The sequence below is a fragment of the Haliotis rubra genome, unplaced genomic scaffold, assembly GCF_003918875.1.
Source record: "Haliotis rubra isolate DU_JTF1 unplaced genomic scaffold, ASM391887v1 Scf183, whole genome shotgun sequence".
Taxonomy (NCBI): domain Eukaryota; kingdom Metazoa; phylum Mollusca; class Gastropoda; order Lepetellida; family Haliotidae; genus Haliotis; species Haliotis rubra.
In genome coordinates, this window is record NW_025765814.1 from 1,131,121 (window position 1) to 1,152,948 (window position 21,828).

The 21,828-nt window shown below is 38.0% G+C and overlaps 2 protein-coding genes across 5 annotated transcripts; one reads left to right on the forward strand and one right to left on the reverse strand.

The window, feature by feature from the left end:
- Window positions 1-3,314: 3,314 nt before the first annotated feature.
- On the reverse strand, window positions 3,315-16,291 carry LOC124273706 (intraflagellar transport protein 43 homolog B-like). Of its 4 annotated transcripts, none has more exons than XM_046708987.1 (10): window positions 16,173-16,291; window positions 15,436-15,534; window positions 13,298-13,365; window positions 10,942-10,980; window positions 9,408-9,449; window positions 6,998-7,047; window positions 6,509-6,581; window positions 5,988-6,063; window positions 5,240-5,299; window positions 3,315-4,408 (listed from the first exon to the last, which is right to left on the reverse strand). In XM_046708987.1, the coding sequence occupies exons 1-10, from the start codon at window positions 16,215-16,217 to the stop codon at window positions 4,295-4,297; spliced, it is 666 nt and encodes a 221-aa protein (XP_046564943.1). In that variant the 5' UTR covers window positions 16,218-16,291; the 3' UTR covers window positions 3,315-4,294. The 4 variants fall into 4 exon arrangements, with proteins under 4 accessions (XP_046564943.1, XP_046564944.1, XP_046564945.1 ...); XM_046708990.1 differs by lacking the exon at window positions 3,315-4,408 and adding an exon at window positions 4,534-4,582; XM_046708988.1 differs by lacking the exon at window positions 9,408-9,449.
- Window positions 16,292-16,693: 402 nt separating this feature from the next.
- LOC124273677 (transmembrane protein 223-like) lies at window positions 16,694-18,923 on the forward strand. The gene is made up of 2 exons (XM_046708951.1): window positions 16,694-17,205; window positions 18,562-18,923. The coding sequence occupies exons 1-2, from the start codon at window positions 16,737-16,739 to the stop codon at window positions 18,858-18,860; spliced, it is 768 nt and encodes a 255-aa protein (XP_046564907.1). The 5' UTR covers window positions 16,694-16,736; the 3' UTR covers window positions 18,861-18,923.
- Window positions 18,924-21,828: the final 2,905 nt, after the last annotated feature.

Genomic DNA, 21,828 nt, shown 5'->3' on the forward strand with positions numbered 1-21,828 from the left:
TGTGGTGTGGTAGATACTTGTTCAGGATCACAATCATCGGTTTCGTGAAACTTCAACCTCATCTTGTGAAACATCGGGGGAGCTGTACTGAAACTTGTTCACAACTAGAGCTAGACAAGACTAGACCACATTTACAGACATGTGACCATCATATGACACAATCGAACAATTAGTCATGTGACCATCGTATGACACAACTAGAACAATTACAGTCAGGTGACCATCATATGACACAATCAGAACAATTAGTCACGTGACCATCGTATGACACAACCAGAACAATTAGTCATATGACCATCATATGACACACCAAAGCAATTACAATCAGGTGACCATCATTTGACACAACCAGAACAATTAGTCATGTTCATTCATAGGATAGTTATATAACGCACATATCCGCGCAACTAGTGCATGCTCAAGGTGCTGGTATTTTTTCCCTTGATCATTGGATGTCAATCTCAGCGGCACATCTTATTATCAATCTCAACTCCCTGGGGAGTATACAACTCTTGCTGCCACCAGGTGCGCCGAGTTATTGTAGCTATCTCATCCTAACGAGGTACCCATTCACAGCTGGGTGGACAGATACACATAGTCACAGTACTTTGTCCAAGTTCACTGCACGTTGCTGTACCCGCTACTTGGTGTTTGCACGTATTCATGTGGCCACCATCTGGTCATATACCAACAGATTCGTGGGTTCTTTTAAGTGCACAGGGTTGTGTACTGTACACTAGGGGTTGTGACAACACTGAAAGAGTCTGCACACAAAGTTGACTCCAAGGGTTTTTTTTACACCTCACCACATGGGCCATCATATGACACACCAGAACAATTACAGGCAACCAGAAAAATTAGTCATGTTACCATCATATGACACAACTAGAACAATTACAGTCATGTGACTATCATATGACACAACCAGAACAATTACAGTCATGTGACCATCATATGACACAACCAGAACAATTACAGTCATGTGACCATCATATGACACAACCAGAACAATTGCAGTTCTGTGACCATCATATGACACAACCAGAACAATTACAGTCATGTGACACAACCAGAACAATTACAGTCATGTGACCATCATATGACAACCAGAACAATTTCAGTCATGTGACCATCATATGACACTTCCACAACAATTAGACATGTGACCTTCAGAAGAGACAAGAAGTACTAGTGTCATGTGACCTTTATGAGACCTAACCATGCACAACATTAACGGTTTTCAGAATTCTGGTGTCATAGTGTAACAAGAATGCAAAGCTTCAGCTTAATTGGTCCAGTCCGTGATTTCCGAGAAGTTAATTTTTTGATGGCAACAAAATACAGATGACTTAGTTACTGGGGTCTTTGGTCAGCCGAATGTAACTGAGAAGCTGAATCAAACATTGTATTATAGTACTGTCGGAAATAGAAAAAAACTGTATTTTCTAATTTATCTCTACAATTTATGTAGTTGATATGTGAAAGTGTGAAAGATCTGTTAAACTATGTTCGGCCTAACTACAGTCTCAGTGGTATAGAGATAGAAAACGGAGAAAAAGGACTTTACTGAGGGGAAATTAGTGCAGAAATGAGCAATGCGGTTTTTTTCTAAGTCCAAAAAGACTTATTTGGAACAGACCATGGCTTTATGCAAATTAGTGTGCGACGATATTGTATTACAAAGGACACTTTTTAAATGCCCAATTTGAAATTAGATGTAGACGTAAAAAATAATAACTTTTATGCCGAAACTATTAAGGATGTAGTTTCACTGTCACTATAAAAAGAAACAGATAGGAGGGGTCGCCACAAAAGCAAAACCTGGGGTCGGGCTTGGGGATAGAGATATCAGCTAAGATAAGATAATCCTTTAGGGCAATAATACTAGGGAGGTACACGGCACGTCATAACAATTTACAAATAATGTCCAGTCCTGTCGATCTTCGGGTGGTCATGCCACCTATATACTACGATGCGTTTCTATGGTTTTCGGGTATCATACTCTCTTACATATTTCAACATAAACTTTATGAAAGAAAGACACGTAAAATGTTAATCAGTAGATGAGACATAGTCAACACACATGAAAAAGCACAAAATATCTTTGAGATGACCCCTTGTGCCTGCAGGCAGCACGTGCATTTCATGCCAGGTGAGTCGACATACCTGGCTGAGCGACCTAATTGCCATCTATTCTGATCTATTGTTTTCAGCAGCTATTCGTATTTTTTTTGTTTTGCCCGATTTTACGAGTAAACATGCTTTTCTGGATATCGTATTACGCATCCCACTGAATGCCCAGTTAGGCCGAAGTGGGTTATTTTCGACATATGCTATTTGCAACTGTGTCAATTTTAGGGATACAGAGTAACAGCATAACAACAGTTTTTTTCTATTTCCGACAGTACTATAGTGGTTGTGTTCTTCAGTGACATAATCACACAACACTGATTGACAAGACTTGCTATAGGCTCACCCTTGCCCCCAGTCCTAACTGAAAATGTAATGACTGACTTGTAAGGGAAAGCTCTACAAACTGCACCCTTCAAACCAACCTGCTGGTACTGAAAAGTATATGATACTTTTGTCATCCTCCAACCTAATCCATGATCCTATCCAGCTTCTCACCTATCTCAACAACCAACTTCCCTACGTCAGATTCATGATGGAACAGAAGAACCAACCACCTTTGCCATCATATGAATAGGAGCTCCATCGATGATCTAAAATAACTTGAACTAAGTTGTCATGCGACCTACTTTTTCCAACAGAAAACCAACCCACACAGATCAGTACATCCACTACCACTCCAGTCATTGGAAGCATCTCTACATTTAACAAGAAGAGCGAAGAAGATCTACTCCACAAATATACAGAAAAATTGAACCGCTGAAGAACGTAGACCCGAACCACTACCCATCCCAAACAGAACTATTGCAGCTACTCTATTATCTTCCTAAATAACCTGACCTAAATCCAGGTTCAACCTCCATCAAGATCTCCATTCCCTACATGGTAAACCATTACACCAAATCAGCTGACTCCTAAAACGTCAAGCAATCATATATAACAGCTCTTCATTTTCCAGGATCAACAACCTTACAAATCACATGTATGCACCTTTAATGCGTCAATTTGTTTATAAACAAAAATAATTTTTTAAGAATCACTTTGTTCTCATTTACTATCGTTAATCTGTCTTACCATGAAATAATGTAGTCAACTAAATTATGTTTTTATACTGAAATATTGAAGGAGGAAAACGTATTTGATAATGTCGGTTCCTACTGAAATGTAACAGAAAAACACGAAGCAAATATGATATGCAATTTATTTCATAACCCATTATACACCATGATGCATTGGACGGAATGTATGTGACAACAGTATAAAGTGTGTTTGTATTATTGTCTATATGTTGTACCATTCTGTGTTTCACAAACAGATCTGATCACAACCAAACATTCTAATCACTTGACCATCTTCAGAATTCAATTTGTTATTGGACTGTCATTTGAAATAGTGGCCATGACTTGAAATATTGAGAGGGGAAAGCTGTAAAAGTCATCGTACAAAAGACCAAGACAAAATTGCAATTGAAAAAGAAGTTATGAACATTAGAGGAAGGTAATCTTTACTATCAGCATCACTCCAGTCAATTTCTGACTGAACTGACTTAATGCAAAGTCAGCAATATTTATTTCGGTCTATCACATTTTTTAGTTGATGTGCCAATCAGTGAGGAATCTTCATTTCACTGCTGAGACTGACTGACTGAGTTTGGTTTTACACCACTTTTAGCAATATTCCAGCAACATCACGGCGGGGGACACCAGGAATGGGCTTCACACATTGTGGGATTCGAACCTGGGTTTCGGCGTGACGAGCCAACGCTTTAACCACTAGGCTACCCTCACTGCTGAGATGACCAGTTAGACTTGTCCAAATGGTCAGTGTACTATTTGCCAATGTCCAGCTTAATTAACTTTTACAGAAGTATTGTAGTTCCGGGTAAATTCAGATTATGCCAAGGAAGAATTCCCCAGAACTTAAAACGGTCAACAGTGTAGGTCCATATTCCAAACATGTCTTGATATGTAGGTCTTCAGTAATCTTGTTCAATTGAAACAGAAACAGCAAGTCGTCAGTGCTCAGGGCTATTCCACATGGTGAGCATCCTCCCTCCATCTCCTTATCAGCCTGGTTCATGGTTCAGTGTTGCTTTGTTTAACAACATGGAGTCAATTCTCCAGACCCAACTGGAGACAATAATCTCAAATATTCACTTTAATGATCAGACAACTTCGTTAATAGATTCGTGTTCTTTCATTTCTTCTTTCTCCACATCTGCGATCATCTCTGATGTGACCTCAGTAAACAGCCGATCCCAGTCCCATGGCCGGTCCTCCTACAACACAAACACAAGATTAACTACATAATAAGGGACCGTTGTCACCTCAGTAAACAGCCGATCCCAGTCCCATGGGCGGTCCTCCTACAACACAAACACAAGGTTAACTACATAATAAGGGACCGTTGTCACCTCAGTAAACAGCCGATCCTAGTCCCATGGCCGGTCCTCCTACAAACACAAACACAAGATTAACTACATAATAAGGGACCGTTCATAATTTATGGCTAAAGTGTGTGAGTGCGTGTGTGATATGATGATGATGATGATGATAATGATGGGGGGTCACCAATTTTGTTCTTGGGAGGTCATCAATTTTGTGCACATGTACTAGAGGGGTGTCATTTACTTTGTTCATAAATTTTAGGGTGGTCAACTGTCCATGAAGAAAATCATCATCACACCCCCTAGCCATAAATTATGAGTGAGTGAGTGCGTTTAGTTTTACGCCACTTTTAGCCATATCACGGTGGGGGACACCAGAAATTGGCTTCACACATTGTACCCATGTGGGAATCGAACCCGGGTCTTCGGCGTGACGAGCGAATGCTTTAACCACTAGACTACCCCACCGCCACCCATAAATTATGAATGGTCCTTAATGTCATAATAACAGTCAATTTGCATGGCGGTTTTCCACACTGAACATAATGATCAATGTGCACAGACAATTATTACCCCAGTCAATGAATCAGTGTGTAATCCAATGTTTCATTCTCAGCTCCCTAGGAAGTATACAGACCAATCTGCCTTAAAATATTGTTAACAATATGCATTCACACACAGCAGGTTGGTTTGGATGCCTAACACGCTACATCTGACACTCACCTCTATCAAGTCTTGTTCTGGTGAAATAGCCTTTGTTAATAACTTGAGATCTATGTCGTCCTGAAACACAAACGAAAAACAACACTACAATATTTCCAACAGATCATATAACATCAGTTGTATGACACAGAATTTCTATAGCATTATAAAAAAATAAGTTTAATAAACTCTACAATGTGCCTTGTTTATAGCTACAGCTGAAGTCATCAAGCATCAAGTTTTACCTTGTACACTGGATGCAAAGTTTGCTCCAGCTTTTTGTTAGATGTTTAGTGTGATTACAGCCTAAGTTTGAAACTGTTTAAATTCAAGTCATACCCCATCATGACAACAGTTCACTATTCATAGCACAAGAAATTCGCATAATGTAGAGTATGTTGTAACATTAGTATCACATTCATAATAAGCATTTGAGTTCAAATGATCACAAAATATTTGCCGTTGTTGTCTTGTCTTTTCATTGTGTTATATTTAAGCAATTTTGTATCCACTATCAATAATCTTTGTGCAATATTTAAAAGAACATGATAATATGTTGTGTTTCCTCAAATATGACCTTGACCTTTGAAATAAATGCATCTGACTTGGTTATGTCAAAAAATGTAAACATAATTCCATGCCTCAGAAACTAGCAATGTTTCATGAAAACCTGAATGCTGCCAGTCGTTCTAAAGATATTCTAAGGGAAAATTTACCAGTTTCCTATATACATGGTCAGCCATGTTAGCTCCATAATAAATGTCCATACCAGTGTAAGGAACGCTGCTTGTCGCAGGAGATCATTGTCCAGCTCCCTGTAAGTGGCCACGCGGTTGACAGCAACACTGTTGGAATCAGTAACACTCAGTGGTCAGATACTGTGCTCAGTTAGAAAGCCCATGTCCACATGGTAAAGTTGAAATACACAATTAGTATATAGTCAGTGCGATATTCTGAAAACAGTCAACTACATACATGTATATAAAAACAGATATTGTTCAGTTATCTTATTTACTGACTTTTCAGAACACAAACTAGTGAGTTCAACATAGAGTAATGATAAATAGTTACTATTTCCCTGACCATATCAGCTAAACTTGATAGATAATATTTTCTTTAGATATGTCTGTCAGCAGGTTTTGAGATCATTACTAATGCTGATGTTTGGTTATGATGTCAGGACCATGTTCCACGTCTTAGAGAATGAAGCACGACTTTGTTAAAGTACAGGAATTAAGATCATCTCAGAGCTAAGACCACTATGTAGAAGAGGGTATGTAGACAACTGACTTGGGAGCTACAGCCACTTTAGTGGTCATGTCCTCCTCCTGCTGGTCCTCCAGCTCCGGAATCACTGGGATGTCTGCAGCAGAGACCACACCATGTACACACATGTAACTCACAACACCAACATCACCTTCTATAAACACTACACAGCCCTGAGATGAGATAATGTTGATCACACCATTTAACCACATTTCATCTCCATCCACATGTCCCAACACCCCACCACCCAAATACAAGCATGAAACACAGAGTCATGAAATAAAGGAATTCATCAAGCATTTCTTCACTTAATATTGACCAACACCTTTTGTGTTAAATATTAGGCAAGAAAACCAAAGGGTCCTTGCAAAACAAAACTCATATTACAAACCTAAGGGAGCCCCAGATTCAGTTACCATGACAACAATGACGACCTCTGATCCAATATAAATTCTAACAACGCATAAGTATTGAGTGTTCAGAGTGTGAAATGAGATAGTATTTAGTGCATACCTTGATCTGAATCAGACTGTTGTTCTGGGCTCCTTGGTCGTAGTCTCTCACTGTAACACAGCAAACATGTACTGACAATATGGACAACTAGGAGCATCAGTGGCCTCTTAGTCTCATGACACTATTCATGCATCATGGCTGAGGTATTATTGTCTTGACAGTGTTGAATGATATGTGTTACCTCAATGTAGTGAGTGAGTGAGTTTAGGTTTATGCCGCACTCAGCAATATTCCAGCTATATGGCGGCGGTCTGTAAATAATCAAGTCTTGACCAAACAATCCAGTGATCAACAACATGAGCATTGATCTACACAATTGGGATACAATGACATGTGTCAACCAAGTCAGCAAGCCTGACCACCCGATCCAGTTAGTCGCCTCTTACGACAAGCATGGGTTACTGAAGATCAATTCTAACCCGGACCTTCACGAGGTCGTTACCTCAATGTAAGTTAGACATACTGAAATAGTCAAAATGATCGATACATACAATTAGCCATACCATTAACACTTCAAAACAATAGTTGCCTCTTCTTTTAACCCAGAGCTCCAGATAAGATTTAGCTCATGTTGGGTACTGTACCCGCTGTATTTTTTTGGAGTGGGTATTATGAATGTTGAGTGGGTATTTCATTTTCCGTTACCCACTGCTTTCAAATATGTGCGTATTTCAGTCATTTTACTCACCTAAGTATTATGTCATTGAGTAAGTTTACTAAGCAGGTATGTTCTGCCTCATGTCATACCTAATCAAAACCAACTTAAATATAATGGAAATGATTTCATAAAAAATCACTCATCCTATACTGACAGTACAACACTTGTCCTATACTAACAGTACAACTTGATAGCAATCGATGTCTTTTTCATTACGCAAGTGATTTTTATAAATATATTCCGTACGCATTTGTTTTAAACTTTTTTCGTATCTAACATTTTAGATGCGTAATTGGTATGCAACAATTATTTTTCAATGCGTAATTGGAAATTTTCTATGCGTATTTTACCCGGATACGCAGCTTATCTGGGCCTCTGTTAACCTTTCAGGTGATACACAGCGGAGTGAGGGAGATTGGTTTTATGCCACTTTTAGCAATAATCCAGCAATATCACTGCAGAGGACAGATGAAATTGGCTTCACACATGGTACCCATGGATGTGAATGAAACCTGGGTCTTAAGGTGTGAAGAACAAATGCTTGAACCACGAGGTTACCCCACTGTTCCTTCACAAGCCACCCAAGGTTGTGGGGAGACAAGAAGTGATTGTTAGTCAACTGAAACAACTGGTTAAACACACGCGGTGGCATTGAAATGTAAACAAAACTTGCGACAAATGTCCCAGAGACACAAAAACATGAAAGACGTAATCATCTTGAATCAAGAAAACAAAACATAGCGACAAAGATATCCATGATATCACTACCAAAACACTTCTAGGCAGAAATAGTACTTTCGGAAACCACAAGACATAAATGCAAAAAATGTAGCTTAGAATAAATGAACATTCATAAATAGTGGAATCTGCACACAAATATCAACATATACTTGTATCCTGAGCTATTTATCTTGTTCAGAGAAAAACCAAAGAGCTAGAAGGAATTATGGATTATCTGTCTGAAGTGAATAAATTGTGTAAGTCCCGATCATTTTGTGAGAGACTTTCAGCATTCATTCATGAGGGACAGTTTTGACTTATTTATTGTATATGTTACTCATTGACATTTTAAAAAAGCATATTATTAGATACGAGTTCTACCATGACTCCAGTAAATACTGGATTCTGATTGGTCAATTAAAGTCATTCAGAGGTGTATAATCGTGTTATATACCTCTGATTTTCTAACACAGCATGTATTTTTTTAAAATCTTAATAATGTGGTTATGGTAGAATGGAGATAAACATACTGTGTTGGTAAATCAGAGGTATATAACGAAATTATAATAGCTCTAAATTTTTTATTATTTGTGAACCTCTCAACCTTCAAGTCAAAAGTTAGTTTAGAGCTATTATAATTTCGTTATATACCTCTGATTTACCAACACAGTATGTTTATCTCCTCTTTTTAACCCTACGGAGAAACTTCACTGAAGGTAGTCTATAGTAGTCATGTAATCAACTTGTGACATCATGAACAACTGATGAGGTCATGTCATTGTTTCCTCAACAATGAAGCACTCTGATGCATTATGGCTTCAACTGATCAATCAGCTAAAATGCACATGTTCAAATATCGAAAAACGATCACTCTCCCTTATGGGTAATATTGTAATAATTATAGAAGTTTATCCAGTCATGCAGCAAGGGTTTGTGTGATGATGTGGTCATGCAAATAAACTGCAAACAAGTGCAAGTGTTGGGGAGTTGAGCCAGGGAGCACTGCCACACTGGGTCAGATATCACAATTACCCAAAGAGACCACTCTGCTCAACATGGTCAAATAGAAGATCGCTGAATGCAAAAGATGGCAAATCATTAGGGCTTCACATTTTAAGGATTCCTTGCATTAATGTGGCAGCATTCAACAAAAACCCAGGCAAAGAGTAGGTATTATGCTCATCAGAACCACCATCATGGAGACCTTGCAGGTTTTCTTCCTTGAAATTGCCCACAAAATAACATAACAAAATACTTTCTTGTTTTTAAAGACAAACACAGCCTTAAACTATTGCTTATTCAAATTAAATATATACTGAAAAAGAAATAATTACTTTGATCCTAAAAATGTCACCAATCAAACCAAAGGGAGGTAACTCTAATCTGAATGTGCCATAACATTTTCTTCATAATACAAATGACAAGTGGTAAAACCTGATTTTTCTGACAGATAATTTATGACTATTGAAACTATGGAGTGTTATGCATGCTATCAGTGTTTAAATTCCTATTGATATCATACAATTACACAACATAAAATTCCTCGATAGGTTGATATACAATTAGACTCCCAGAACAAGCCCTAATAACCTTGACAATCTTTACAAAAGAAATATAAAACAGCCTGGCCCATTCTCCATAACAATTTAATTATAAAAATGTCTGTGTTGATAAACAACAAAAGACACAAATGTCAGTCTTATTTCTCATAACACCTGGAAAGAACAAAGAAAACATGAAAGCATAAATGACATAACATACCATACCAAACAATGCACCATTATAATACCATGCAAAGCATGCATGCAGCAATAGCACTGGGTGACATGTGTAAACAAGTGTGACTATATGTCTACAGCCCCTGTCCTCGGATATATAGTAATATACACCACCATTTGTATAATATGTCAACTTTGTGCTGTGCGTGTCAGAAAAAGCATTGCTTCCTAATTGCAAACCCAGAATTGTCCCACATTTTATAGTTGCCAAAGAATTAAGATGTTAAAACAAGAAATATGCTTATCTTAACAAGACATTTGTATTAGGATGTCATAGTGATATTGGTGCATTATTAATGAGAATGTTTGAACACAAACTTATGATTATCAATACTAAATTGTTTCACTGCCACAGAAACATTAACATTTATTGAGATTACAATGGAAAAGATGCCAGAAAATTAATTCAAATTTAAACACATAATGGATGAGCCTTGTTCATATTCAGCCTTCTTTATGATTAAACTTCAGAGCTGGACCGTGTAGATAGGGGTTGTTTTTTTGCAAAATCTACACATATACAGGAATTCTTTTTGGTTAAATCATTATTCTGATATGTCTTGAAATTGCTTGAAAATGACATATTGATACCAAACTTTCAAATGAGTGACACCCCTAGCTTTGTATTACTGAATACATGGTATATACTCATAAGCAGATGGTGTCTTCCAACAGTGTATATCAGACATGCAAATCAAATTAACAAATGGCATTATAATATTTCTGTGCAATTGTATCATCTTTCACTGAGTGGAACATTCTGAAGCATATTATGTGCATATACTCACTCTTCAAATTGCTCAAATCCCTCTCCCAACTGCCGCGAGCTGATTGGTCACCATCACAACATTTACAGCAAGGGAAGGGTCCATTTTGGGAACGGGGGAGGAAGAAATAACATAACAACAAGCAGTCAGCATAGTCAGTATCTAAAGTCTACACTCTCCAGGTGGAACAACGGTCAAGTGAGGCATTTTCTGATCAGATATAAATCACAAGCAGTTGTTCGGCATTTTACTGATTATGTTGAAAAAAATTACATTATTACAAATGAACCATGTTCTGATCAGATATATATCACAATCAGTTGTTCGGCATTTCAGAAATTTTGTGAATAAACTTTACACTCATACAAATGAACCTTGTTCTTATCAGATATACATCACAATCAGTCAATGAGCATTTCAGAAATTATGTAAAAGACTGACTGAGTTTGGTTTACGCCGCTTTTAGCAATATTCCAGCAACATCACGGCGGGGGACACCAGAAATGGGCTTCACACATTGTACCCATGTGGGGAATCGAACCCAGGTTTTCGGCGTGACGAGCCAACGCTTTAACCACTAGGCTACCCCACTGCCCTTATGTAAAAGAAACACTGAATGTACATTATGTATTATGCAATGCATCTGCTGATTTGTTTTCAATAATGATTTTTTGGAAAATATTTTTTAATGTTTCTTAATAAATAAGCATCACAAGAATTTCTGATTACATCACAGTATATTTCAAAACAGTGATTATATTTTGAGGGTATGTGTAACCTAAACATGATACACCGTTGTGGATCACTTGACCGTTTGAGCTTTGTACCACCTTGAACATGCGTCACCATTACCGCATACAATGCATTTAGTTTCCCGTCACAGACAACATGATTCATCACTGTAATTTCCTCACTCAACAAATATACGTCTAAACACACAATGTAAAGAAATAATAGCTATAAATAACACCTGTATATATATATCTTCATGAAAACGTTTGTGAGTGGGCATGCACAAATGATAATTTTTGGTCGTACAAACAGCTTCTGTGAATGTTGAGGCAACTGTCCTCCTCTCTTTAAGAAAACAAAATATGTCACATAATACAGATCATGAACTCATCGAGAGTGCAGTCAAGCAAATGAGCATGCTTTGGTGTGATCTTTCATCATCATAATCAGAAGAAGACAATACTGGTGACAGTGTGGTGATGTGGTATCTGGGGCCTTGCTGTTCTCAATACAGTACCCCGGTACTCAGAGAGGCAGACATGCAAATACAATAATTTTGAAAATTATAAGACAGAATGTTACTTAAATTCTGAAGTGAAATATTTCCTGATGTTTATGAATCATGCAGATAGTGAGGATGCAAAATTGAAATTTCACAAGTGACATAAAATATATCTTGTGACCAATTTCTGACTAGTGAGTAGAACACTCCACATCAGTGATGAAGCATAATGTCGTGAAAATGGCATTACAATTTTAAAACATGCAAACATACACTCAGCTAGCAACGCTACAATATTCTAAATAATATGATAAAACATGTCCAATGATAAACATGACAACCTTATCAGCTAAGGAAACTTGTTTTAGTGGTATGACCGAAAAGATTCACCAACTGAAAAATTAAGACACACATCTCTAAAATGTCTACCACATTGTTTTTGAATCAGTCTACTGAAGTAGTATAAAATCAGTGTTATTCTTTTAGCAATAATAAATATTTGTATCTGAGTTAGTACAAAAGAAGGATGAAACAATCTAAATAAAATTAGAAAAAATAATCTATTTCAAATATATAAAAACAATTTTCCAGACTGTTGACATGATCACCATCAGACATTAAACATGTTATAAGCATTGTAAGTGTGCGTTGTATTGTACACTGTATCATGAATATGTTTCAGCTATTGCACATGCAGTCATGATAATCAAGATACCAATATGCAAATATAAACTGTCTATGCATCACTCAGTCCAGAATGATATCAATCATAGTATTAAAAATGTCAAAGACCATCATTTCATAGCAGTTATAATATATTATTATTAAAATTATGCAAGGCAATGATCAAATATATTCGGGAATTTGATAATACTGATGAGATAATGGTAAAACTAAATGCATCAATATAACCAAAAGCCTGAATAGATTTCATAACGATGATCATAAACTTATCTTCCAAATATTTTGTTAAGCATGCTATGTAATTCCAGAATAAATTACAACATTCAAAATGTTCAAGATTTTTCAATCTCACTAAAATTTAAAAGAGAATAAGATTAAAAAATAATTGTGCAGGCTTTACAACAATGAAAGCCCATTGCAGCTATAAGTATGTTGCCATGGAAGCAACAAGTACTATACCGGTTTTTTCTAGGTGCCTCTTCTCCCCAGCCAGAAACAGCCTTTGAAGGACGCCCTGGGGGACCATCCTGTGAGACACAAAACAAATCAATCTGAAAACTCTTCTATATGTGGTGGTGTGTGGTCCTGTGCACAGAGCTCAATCAATTGAAGTTAAGCAATGTTGAGTGCAGAGAGTCCTTGGATGGGTGATCGTGTTTGGTTTTTAGGACTTCAGTCCTGCCCCACAAAGAAGCACATGTGATACATGTGGTCTCATATTAAGCAAGTGAGTTTGTTCAAAATTGCCTCTGTTCACCCAGCAGAAAATGGGTACCCGGTGGTCATGTGACTATTAACCTTCTAGGGCTTCACGGGCAGCTTGGGTTATCCGGGGTAATAATAATCAGACTGTGACTGTGCTTTGTGCATGTTTAGGCATGGATATACATGCAATGTACAAATATGCTATTATTTATTATTATCATTACTATTTCAAATCGACTTGCCAAATTTGACAACTGCTGAAAAATTGAGTCCTGACCAGACAAATCAGTGATAAATCCATGCCATTTGAGCGTGTTGACATACTATCAACCAGTCAGGGACCCTGATTTGCCAATAATTTGCCATAATTTGTGATTCTCAACAAGTAATCAACACCCAGTTGATAAACTTCTTGCTGTAATCATTTTCTCCATGTAGCTTGAAACTTGACAAACATTGTACTGAAATTCCTCAAATTAATTATTGTATTGGATGATTTGGTTAAAAGAGATAGTCAACAAATACCCTACCTCACAACCCACTCGCAGGATTGTTAACAGGTTAAAGGGAAACAAAACTCCAACTTTGAAAGAACTGAAATATGCATTGGTTATTTCTTTGAAGAATACAAATTTGCTTCAACTGGACTATAGTTTCGGCAGATTTTACTTGTGTTCAGTGCTATTGTGTGTGCTGTGCAAAGTGACATCTCTCAGAGGATCGAAGAATGAGTAACCGTCTATCATAAGAAAGGATATAAAATTAGGGTGGGGCAAACTGACATGTTTTGGTTGTTGATAAATGCTTACAAGACTTAAAGTGTGATGCTATCAACGAACCTCCTTACTTTGTACAGTAAAAAAACAACACAGTATCCCTTCAGAGATTTCAGGTAAATGAACAGGTAATAACAAACTTGCTTCATAAATTATTAAATCTGAGATCTATTACCACTAGACATCACAATCTATCTTTCATATGGTATTTGCCATTCTGGTAGACATAGTTTTATTCACAGATATAGATAAAAAATAATAGCACTTTGGAATAATTGCTTGCTATTGCCAGATAATTTGTATCTATGGAACAGTTTTGACTGAGGCCATTCAGGCCTCAAGCGTTCCTGCTACAGCCAATGAATGAAACCAGAATGCAAATATCATAATTACAACCAAAATAACTTATAGTTATAACTTTATAACCCCCGTTACCTTGGCTCAGGGGGATCTAATCAAATGGGCCGAAGGACAAAGGGCGAGAAGTGCCAAGTCAAATGGGCCGATGGAAAAAGTCAAATGGGTCATGGTGAAAGTCAAATTGGCCATGAGAAAATGTCAAAAGGGCCTTATTCTTAGTCATATGGGCTGAACAAAAAAAAGTTTACAAATGTTTTTCATTTTTTATTGACATATATAGCATTAAAACCTAATATCATAACAATATCAATAACATCCTCAGCTATGGACCTGGCAGACTTGAACAGGTCTTGTGTTGCAGCTTTTTTCACCTATAACAACAAGGTTAATTGATCTAATCAGGGATAATCAACAGCAGGGATAGGTCACTCGCTTGCTGTCTCTACCATTTGTGCTAATTAGCGTGTGCCTCGTCATGCTCCAACAACCCGTGAAGGTCTGAATGAATGAACCTTCAGTAACCAAGCTTGTCGTAAGAGGCGACTAACGGGATCGGGTGGTCTGAGGCTCGCTGGCTTGGTTGACATATGTCATGGTTCCCAATTGCGCAGATCAATGCTCATGCTGTTGATCACTGGATTGTCTGGTCCAGAATTGACCCACTCGGCTCATTTGACTACAACCCGGATCAGGGATATATCTCTCAATGCTACCATTAGGAACACTGCATTGTTGCTGATATAGCATTTGGATTACCTTGCTTGAAGGAGGTTGTGATACAGGGACATCTTCTTCTGCTCCATCATCTTCAACAGCAGGAGCACTGCGTTGTGCTCTACGACCTTGCTTTGCACTCTGAAATAATGTATTGTTGGATTATAGGTTTTTTGTCTGGAAGTTAATTTGCGCTATGACTGGATGTGTTGTATCAGACAGACATTGAAAATACTCGGAAGATGGCCATAGTGATGTATTGTTGGATAATATTTTTTGGTCTGAAGTTAATTCGCGCTATGGCTGGATGTGTTGTAACAGACAGACATTGAAAATACTCGGATGATGGTTTGTGTATAAGATAATGATGCTTTTGAAAGTTAATAACATGTTTCATAGTTGCTCATGTGGTTGGCAAGAAAACAAATGATGTTCATATCCGAAAACCCATAACACCCTGATAACTTAATTGACAGCTGATACATTTCCAAATTTGCCAGCCCAGAAACGTTGCTGTGCCAACAAATACTACCTAGATTGGCTGGGTGTTTTCTTTGTCAATACAAAGGATATGGAAAGAAATCTTATTCATCATTTATATAATGTTTGTCTGATAATCAGAGTGCTTGCTGATCATCTTTTACGGCGTCGTTTACGGGATGCGAAAGACATAAACTGATAAATCTGAGAACATGGTGTTGTCATGGCAAATTTAACCTTATGAAACTATATTATCTCTAAATGTCATAATCGTGATCTAATCATGTAAATGCATTTACCCTTGACTTAGGAGTGGGTTGGAAATCAAGATCTTCGTCGTCCATCTCGCTTGTAAACAAACTGTGTGCGTTTCCCTGGAATGCGGGAGGGTTTAATATATTGATTACAACGTGATTCCGCAAACGTGTTACAGAAAATATATTCTACCTAAGACATTTCTAGAACACGTACTAGCATTTATAATCATATTTTAATAAGATGGGTGCTCCAAAATTTAAAATACAATGAAAAAACAAAACAAAACAGAAATATACAACGATAGATCCCTACCAAGAACTCTTTCGACATGAAGTTATGATAAAACTTAGACTAGTTCCACTAATTGTTCGCGCATAAAGCTTACTGCGTTTAGCTTTTGACTGGTTTCTGGATCCTCCGCTCAGTGGCTCGCGCTTAGATAAACTGGTTCCCAGCTCATTTGCGCGTCGTATACTTGCGCCAAGCTATATTGTGATGTGGGAGACGGGGCCCAGCTTATCATTTAGATAGACAGGAACCCAGTCGACGATGCGACAAGAGACATGACCCCAGTTTGACCAGCTGAAAAAAAGCGAAAAAGCACGATGCGGTTGCTGAAACTTGTTCAAAATCAGAGCGTTGCCTCCCGATTACGCAGTTATGCGTTGTTTTGCAGGATAGACATTAAACGACAATTTTTGTCAATATCATGTTTAGGAAATCACATCCAAAGATGTCACACGCGTCTGATGTTCAACAGTTTACAAAAGTTCGGTGGAAAATTTGACTTTCTACCCAAGACCTTACCAAGGACGATCATATCGAGACACAAGTCGTACAAAGCAAAACCAAAGTCCCAATTACCCTACGAAATCGATACCAATGTGTCGAAAGATGTGCTTGTGTATTCATTCAGTGGAAGTCGCTTCTACAAGTTAATCACATTGTTTGGTGCCTCTCAGTTCATATTTTGGATGTATTTGTCAATATTTTCATTCAGCAGCTTGAAAGACATTTCACAAGAAGATGAGGACAAACAGTTAGGCATTAAACGAGAAGATAGTCTGGTTTTTTAAGATACTGATGCCGATTAAAGGCTCTTACAAAACAGGACTTGGCCTCCTCTTCCTGAGCGTAGGTGTGTATTCAGATCAATTAACTACCTGCCGCTAGTGGGTTCAGATCTCAGTATTGGCCTGTTTATGGTCCTTAGTTTGTCGGTACCATAACAGTACTTGTGAGTTTATGTCAAGTATAAACTGTACCATGATTTGCTGGAAACACTGACATTCAGTGAAGCTGAAGGGGTCGTTGTCGGCACGGGTACTACAGATATGTACCCCAGGCCATAATGAGAATACAGAAACATACCCTAGGACGATTCCATTCCCATTGTGTCGTATTCTTGACCGGAACTGTCATACTGTTGTATCAGATACATTTGATTGCGTTATGTAAGTAATGAGAATACACAGTAACGGACATTTCGGGATGCACATGGATACCACTTGGAATCAGTTGAATGGGAACAACTACATACAGTTTCGGTTTTGGGTTACGGAATATGGACTTGTCCGCCTTTTAAGGTACCGGGTATGTTTCTGTATTTTGACTTTGTTTAGGGTACATACCTGTAAACAGAAACATACCTGGGGTACGTATCTGTAGTACCTGTGCCAACAACGACCCCTTCAGCTTCAGTGAAAGTGGATTAAGAGCTGAATACCAAATCTATTCACTTGATGTACAGTAAATTATGTTTATAATCAACACACCTATATCACACTGAAGGATATGACCATGACAAACCTTTTTGGGTGTCATGGACACTTGGTATTAGAGCAAATGCATATATAACAACTAAAATATGTATGATATGTTGTTTTGTATCTTATATGTATGTGAATGTTCTTATTAGTCTTTATCCTGCAATGAACACTCTGATTCTAACACCGCCTCCGTGGTGTAGTGGTTAGAGCGTCCGCCCGGAGAGCGGAAGGTCGCGGGTTCAATCCCCGACTGCGTCATACCAAAAAGACGTTAAAATATGGTACTTGTTGGTCCCTGCCTGGCGCTCAGCATTAATGGGTACAACAAGGACTGGTCGGTTTGGAGTCAGCATAATGTGTCTGAGTGGGGTATTCATGCTTCACTGCGGCATGGTATCTCAGTGGGCTAGCACTATAAAACCAGCTTAAGTCTGGGCTAGTACAAGCAGCCGCACATACACATACACACGCATGCACATCGTCATATGGGCGAAATATTCTCAAGCATGACGTAAAACCCAATTTCACCTCACCTCACCTCTGATTCTAACACAGTGTTCCAGAAATACTGAAGTGAGCTACAGACCCTTCTGAAGTTTTGTGTTAAAGATTAAGCATTTAATAAACTTCTGTTAATAGATAAAGTTGTTGTTTTTTTCAGGCTCAATGGTGCTGTTCATCTGTTGGATCTACCCACAGCGTGCTGTTAACAAGCTGTGGCTGTTGAAGGGAGGTCAAGGAGTTCAGATATCCACTTACTCCTGGTTTGGTAAAACACGCTCTTTCTCAGCTCCGCTAAACCATCTTTCCTGCCTACAGTCACGAACAAGCTCTTCTTCACAGATTTCGATGAAGGTGAAACACAGATGGTTCCATTTTCTCTTGGACAAACAAGGAATCTTTCACAACACAGAGCTGTTTGATTATGCTGTTGGACTTCAGAGGAATCTAAAAAAATAATATACAAACTGTTGACTGTTAATGTATGAGGTACATGTAATAAATTTGGTGTGTGTGTGTGTACCTTTCTGTGTGTTCATTTTGATTCTGGGTACCCAAAGACCAAGTTCAGGTAAATAAAGTACTGAACATGCTGAATATGACCACAATTTACAGTAAAGTAATTTTTGTTGTGAAGTTCACATATTGTAAAGTAAGTATTAAGCATGGACTTCACTGGCTGTAAAGTAAATGTTTTTATGATGTGAACTCAGTAACTGACCTAGACTAACATTTAGTCTCTGAAATGAACATATTTTACAGAAAAAAAGTTCCTAAATTATAATCATTAAATATAATGTAAAGGAGATGACAAGACTTTATGGATGATCAACTTCTTTATTTTGACAATGACGTTTCGCAAAATAAATAAAGTTGATCATCCATGAACATGATAGTTTTGTCATCTCTATACCACCAACTTCTAGAATGTCACTCAAACAAATAATAAAATAGGAGTCCAGAGACTTTCTTCATTTCCTGAAACACTGGAAATCTAGACTTGCCACATAATCTAGACTTGCTTGGACTTTCTTGAATATATTTGTTTCAGGGTCTGTATGACAGACTATAACTGGCCATACTAATTACCTTCAGAACATATTTAAGAATCATATTAAAGATTTTGCATTGGTGTCCATGCATGTTATAAGAAACACTCTTATTAGGAACTGATGTATATAATACACAATATTTTTAAAATGTGTATAATGAACTATGGTTGTAATTAACTACATAAAATTGTGGTCCCTTTGGGTTTTGTTATAATCATAGTTGACTATCAAATTTCAGAAATGACCACACCATACCAGTGGCCAATAAGAGGTGGGAAAAAGTGGCATGATGTCCTGACCCGTGAAGATCTGGGTCTTCAGTAACCCATGCTTGTCGTAAGAGGCGACTAGCGGGATCGAGTTGTCAGGCTCGCTGATTTGGTTGACACATGTCATCGTATCCCAATTGTGCAGATCAATGCTCATACTGTTGATCACTGGATAGTCTGGTCCAGACACGATTATTTGCAGACCACCGCCATATAGCTGGAATATTGCTGAGTGCAGCGTAATCCTAAACTCTCTCACTCACTCAGTCACTCATGATGTCCTGTCAGTCAGAATGATATCCCAGTGAAGTTATGGAATAATATCCCATTTAGTATACACTTTATTAGCAGTTGTAGTCACTGGATCTTGAGTAACATGATTCAAACAAAGCAATGGTGGTCTCACAGTTTAGCTTGATCAGTGTATGGTGGTTGACCTAGATGCAAGATATATGCTCAAGGTAGTATCCCCCCCCTTTAAAATTCCTGGATCAGTCGATGTTGATGGAGCAACATGCATTAACTAGGTCACTAGAAATAAGAAAAATTGTGTCAGGGAGATACTTTGGCTTTCAGAGACAGTTGATCCTGTCATCCTGTATATGTGTTGCAACTAGGAAGTTAATTTCTGATAAGTACATTGCTGGGATAGTGCAGTGTTCAAAGGTGTTGCAATGCGCTATGCAGAGTTACAGCTCTTAGCTATGATAGGATCTGCTGATAGGGGCAATAATCGTATGATCAGTGGTCTGTTATCTCCCTTTTCACGTGGTTTCTCATGTTTGGCTATTTCACACAATATGTACACCCTGAAGTACTGAAATAGTGTTCATTGTACATTTACTCTCAAATTATCACAGGTGGACTGTTATAGTATGACCAGAAATTATAGGGAATTTTAGGAATCTGTTTACTTGGATTTCTATTCTAAACAACCTTGACCAGCTATCAAGTGCTTGGTTTCATTCAAGAGAGACAACTCCGTTAATCTTTTTTCATTAGTTTGTGAAGAGTTATCCCTCTGTTTACTTGCTAGCAGTCGACATTTTCATTGATCCTCAGTAAGGATGATTTAGAGAAGAGGAAGTTGATTTTAGAGTATTATAACAAGGACATCAGATCAGCTAAAGTGATTTCAAGTAGAACAGGCATCCCTTTGTCCACTGTGTATCGTGTTTTGAAAAAATATTGCAAATGGATATGGCATTGAGCACCATGGAGGCGCAGGTAGGCCCAGAAAATTGACTGTCAGTGACAGGAGGCGGCTTGGTATTCTTGTTTCTAAAAACAAACGAAGGAGTTTAGTAAACCTAAGGCTGGATATGATTGATAGAGGAACTGTGGCTGTCTGTAAGGAGACAATTAGAACTGAGCTGCATGCAATGGGTGGCAGAAAAGTCGAGGAATTCCATCATCGATCATGAAACCTGAACAAAAGGAGCGAAGGTTGAACTGGTGCTTACAGCATAGAAATTGTAACTGGGACAATGTGATTTCTCAGATGAAATTTCTGTGTGGCTGTTTCCTAATATACTGAAATTCTGGATCAAACTGAAAAACCTTTTATCAGCGCCCAAAGTACAGTCCGATATTTAACGTGTGGGGTGGCATATCTGTGTTAGGGGCAACGCCCCTCTGTGTATTTGAAGGGAATATGAACAGTGAGCGGTACACAGATATTCTCAAGGGGACATTTACTTCCATCTGCTCACGTGTTCTATGGAAAGTTTTGGATTTTCCAGCAGGACAACGACCCAAAACATCGTTCAAAGCATTTAAAGGCCTGGTTTAGGACCCAAAATATGACATTATTAGATTGACCAAGCTATAGCCCTGACCTAAATCCAATAGAAAATGTTTGGGGACTTATGAAGGAAAGTGTCAATAAGAAAAATCTGACAAATATTGCTGAAATGAAAGAAGAGGTGGTCCGATATTGGGACAGCATGGACCACAACTTTCTAACTTCTTTGATCAGTAGTATGCCCCGCCGCATTGAAACCTGCATTGTTGCCTATGGTGACTTGACAAAATACTAACTGTTCACCTGTCTTTGAATCTGGAGTTATGTTCTGCTAATATTCACATTTAATACGTGAGTAATGA

Bases quoted from the DNA above. Each gene is read 5' to 3' on its own strand.
- LOC124273677 (XM_046708951.1), top strand. From the start codon at position 16,737: ATGCGGTTGCTGAAACTTGTTCAAAATCAGAGCGTTGCCTCCCGATTA. The intron at 17,206-18,561 runs AAGATACTGATG...TGTTTTTTTCAG, and splicing joins AGAAGATAGTCTGGTTTTTT to GCTCAATGGTGCTGTTCATC.
- LOC124273706 (XM_046708987.1), bottom strand. From the start codon at position 16,217: ATGGACGACGAAGATCTTGATTTCCAACCCACTCCTAAGTCAAGG. The intron at 15,535-16,172 runs GTAAATGCATTT...ACATTATTTCAG, and splicing joins AACCCACTCCTAAGTCAAGG to AGTGCAAAGCAAGGTCGTAG. The intron at 6,064-6,508 runs GTCAGTTGTCTA...TGATTCCAACAG, and splicing joins AAAGTGGCTGTAGCTCCCAA to TGTTGCTGTCAACCGCGTGG.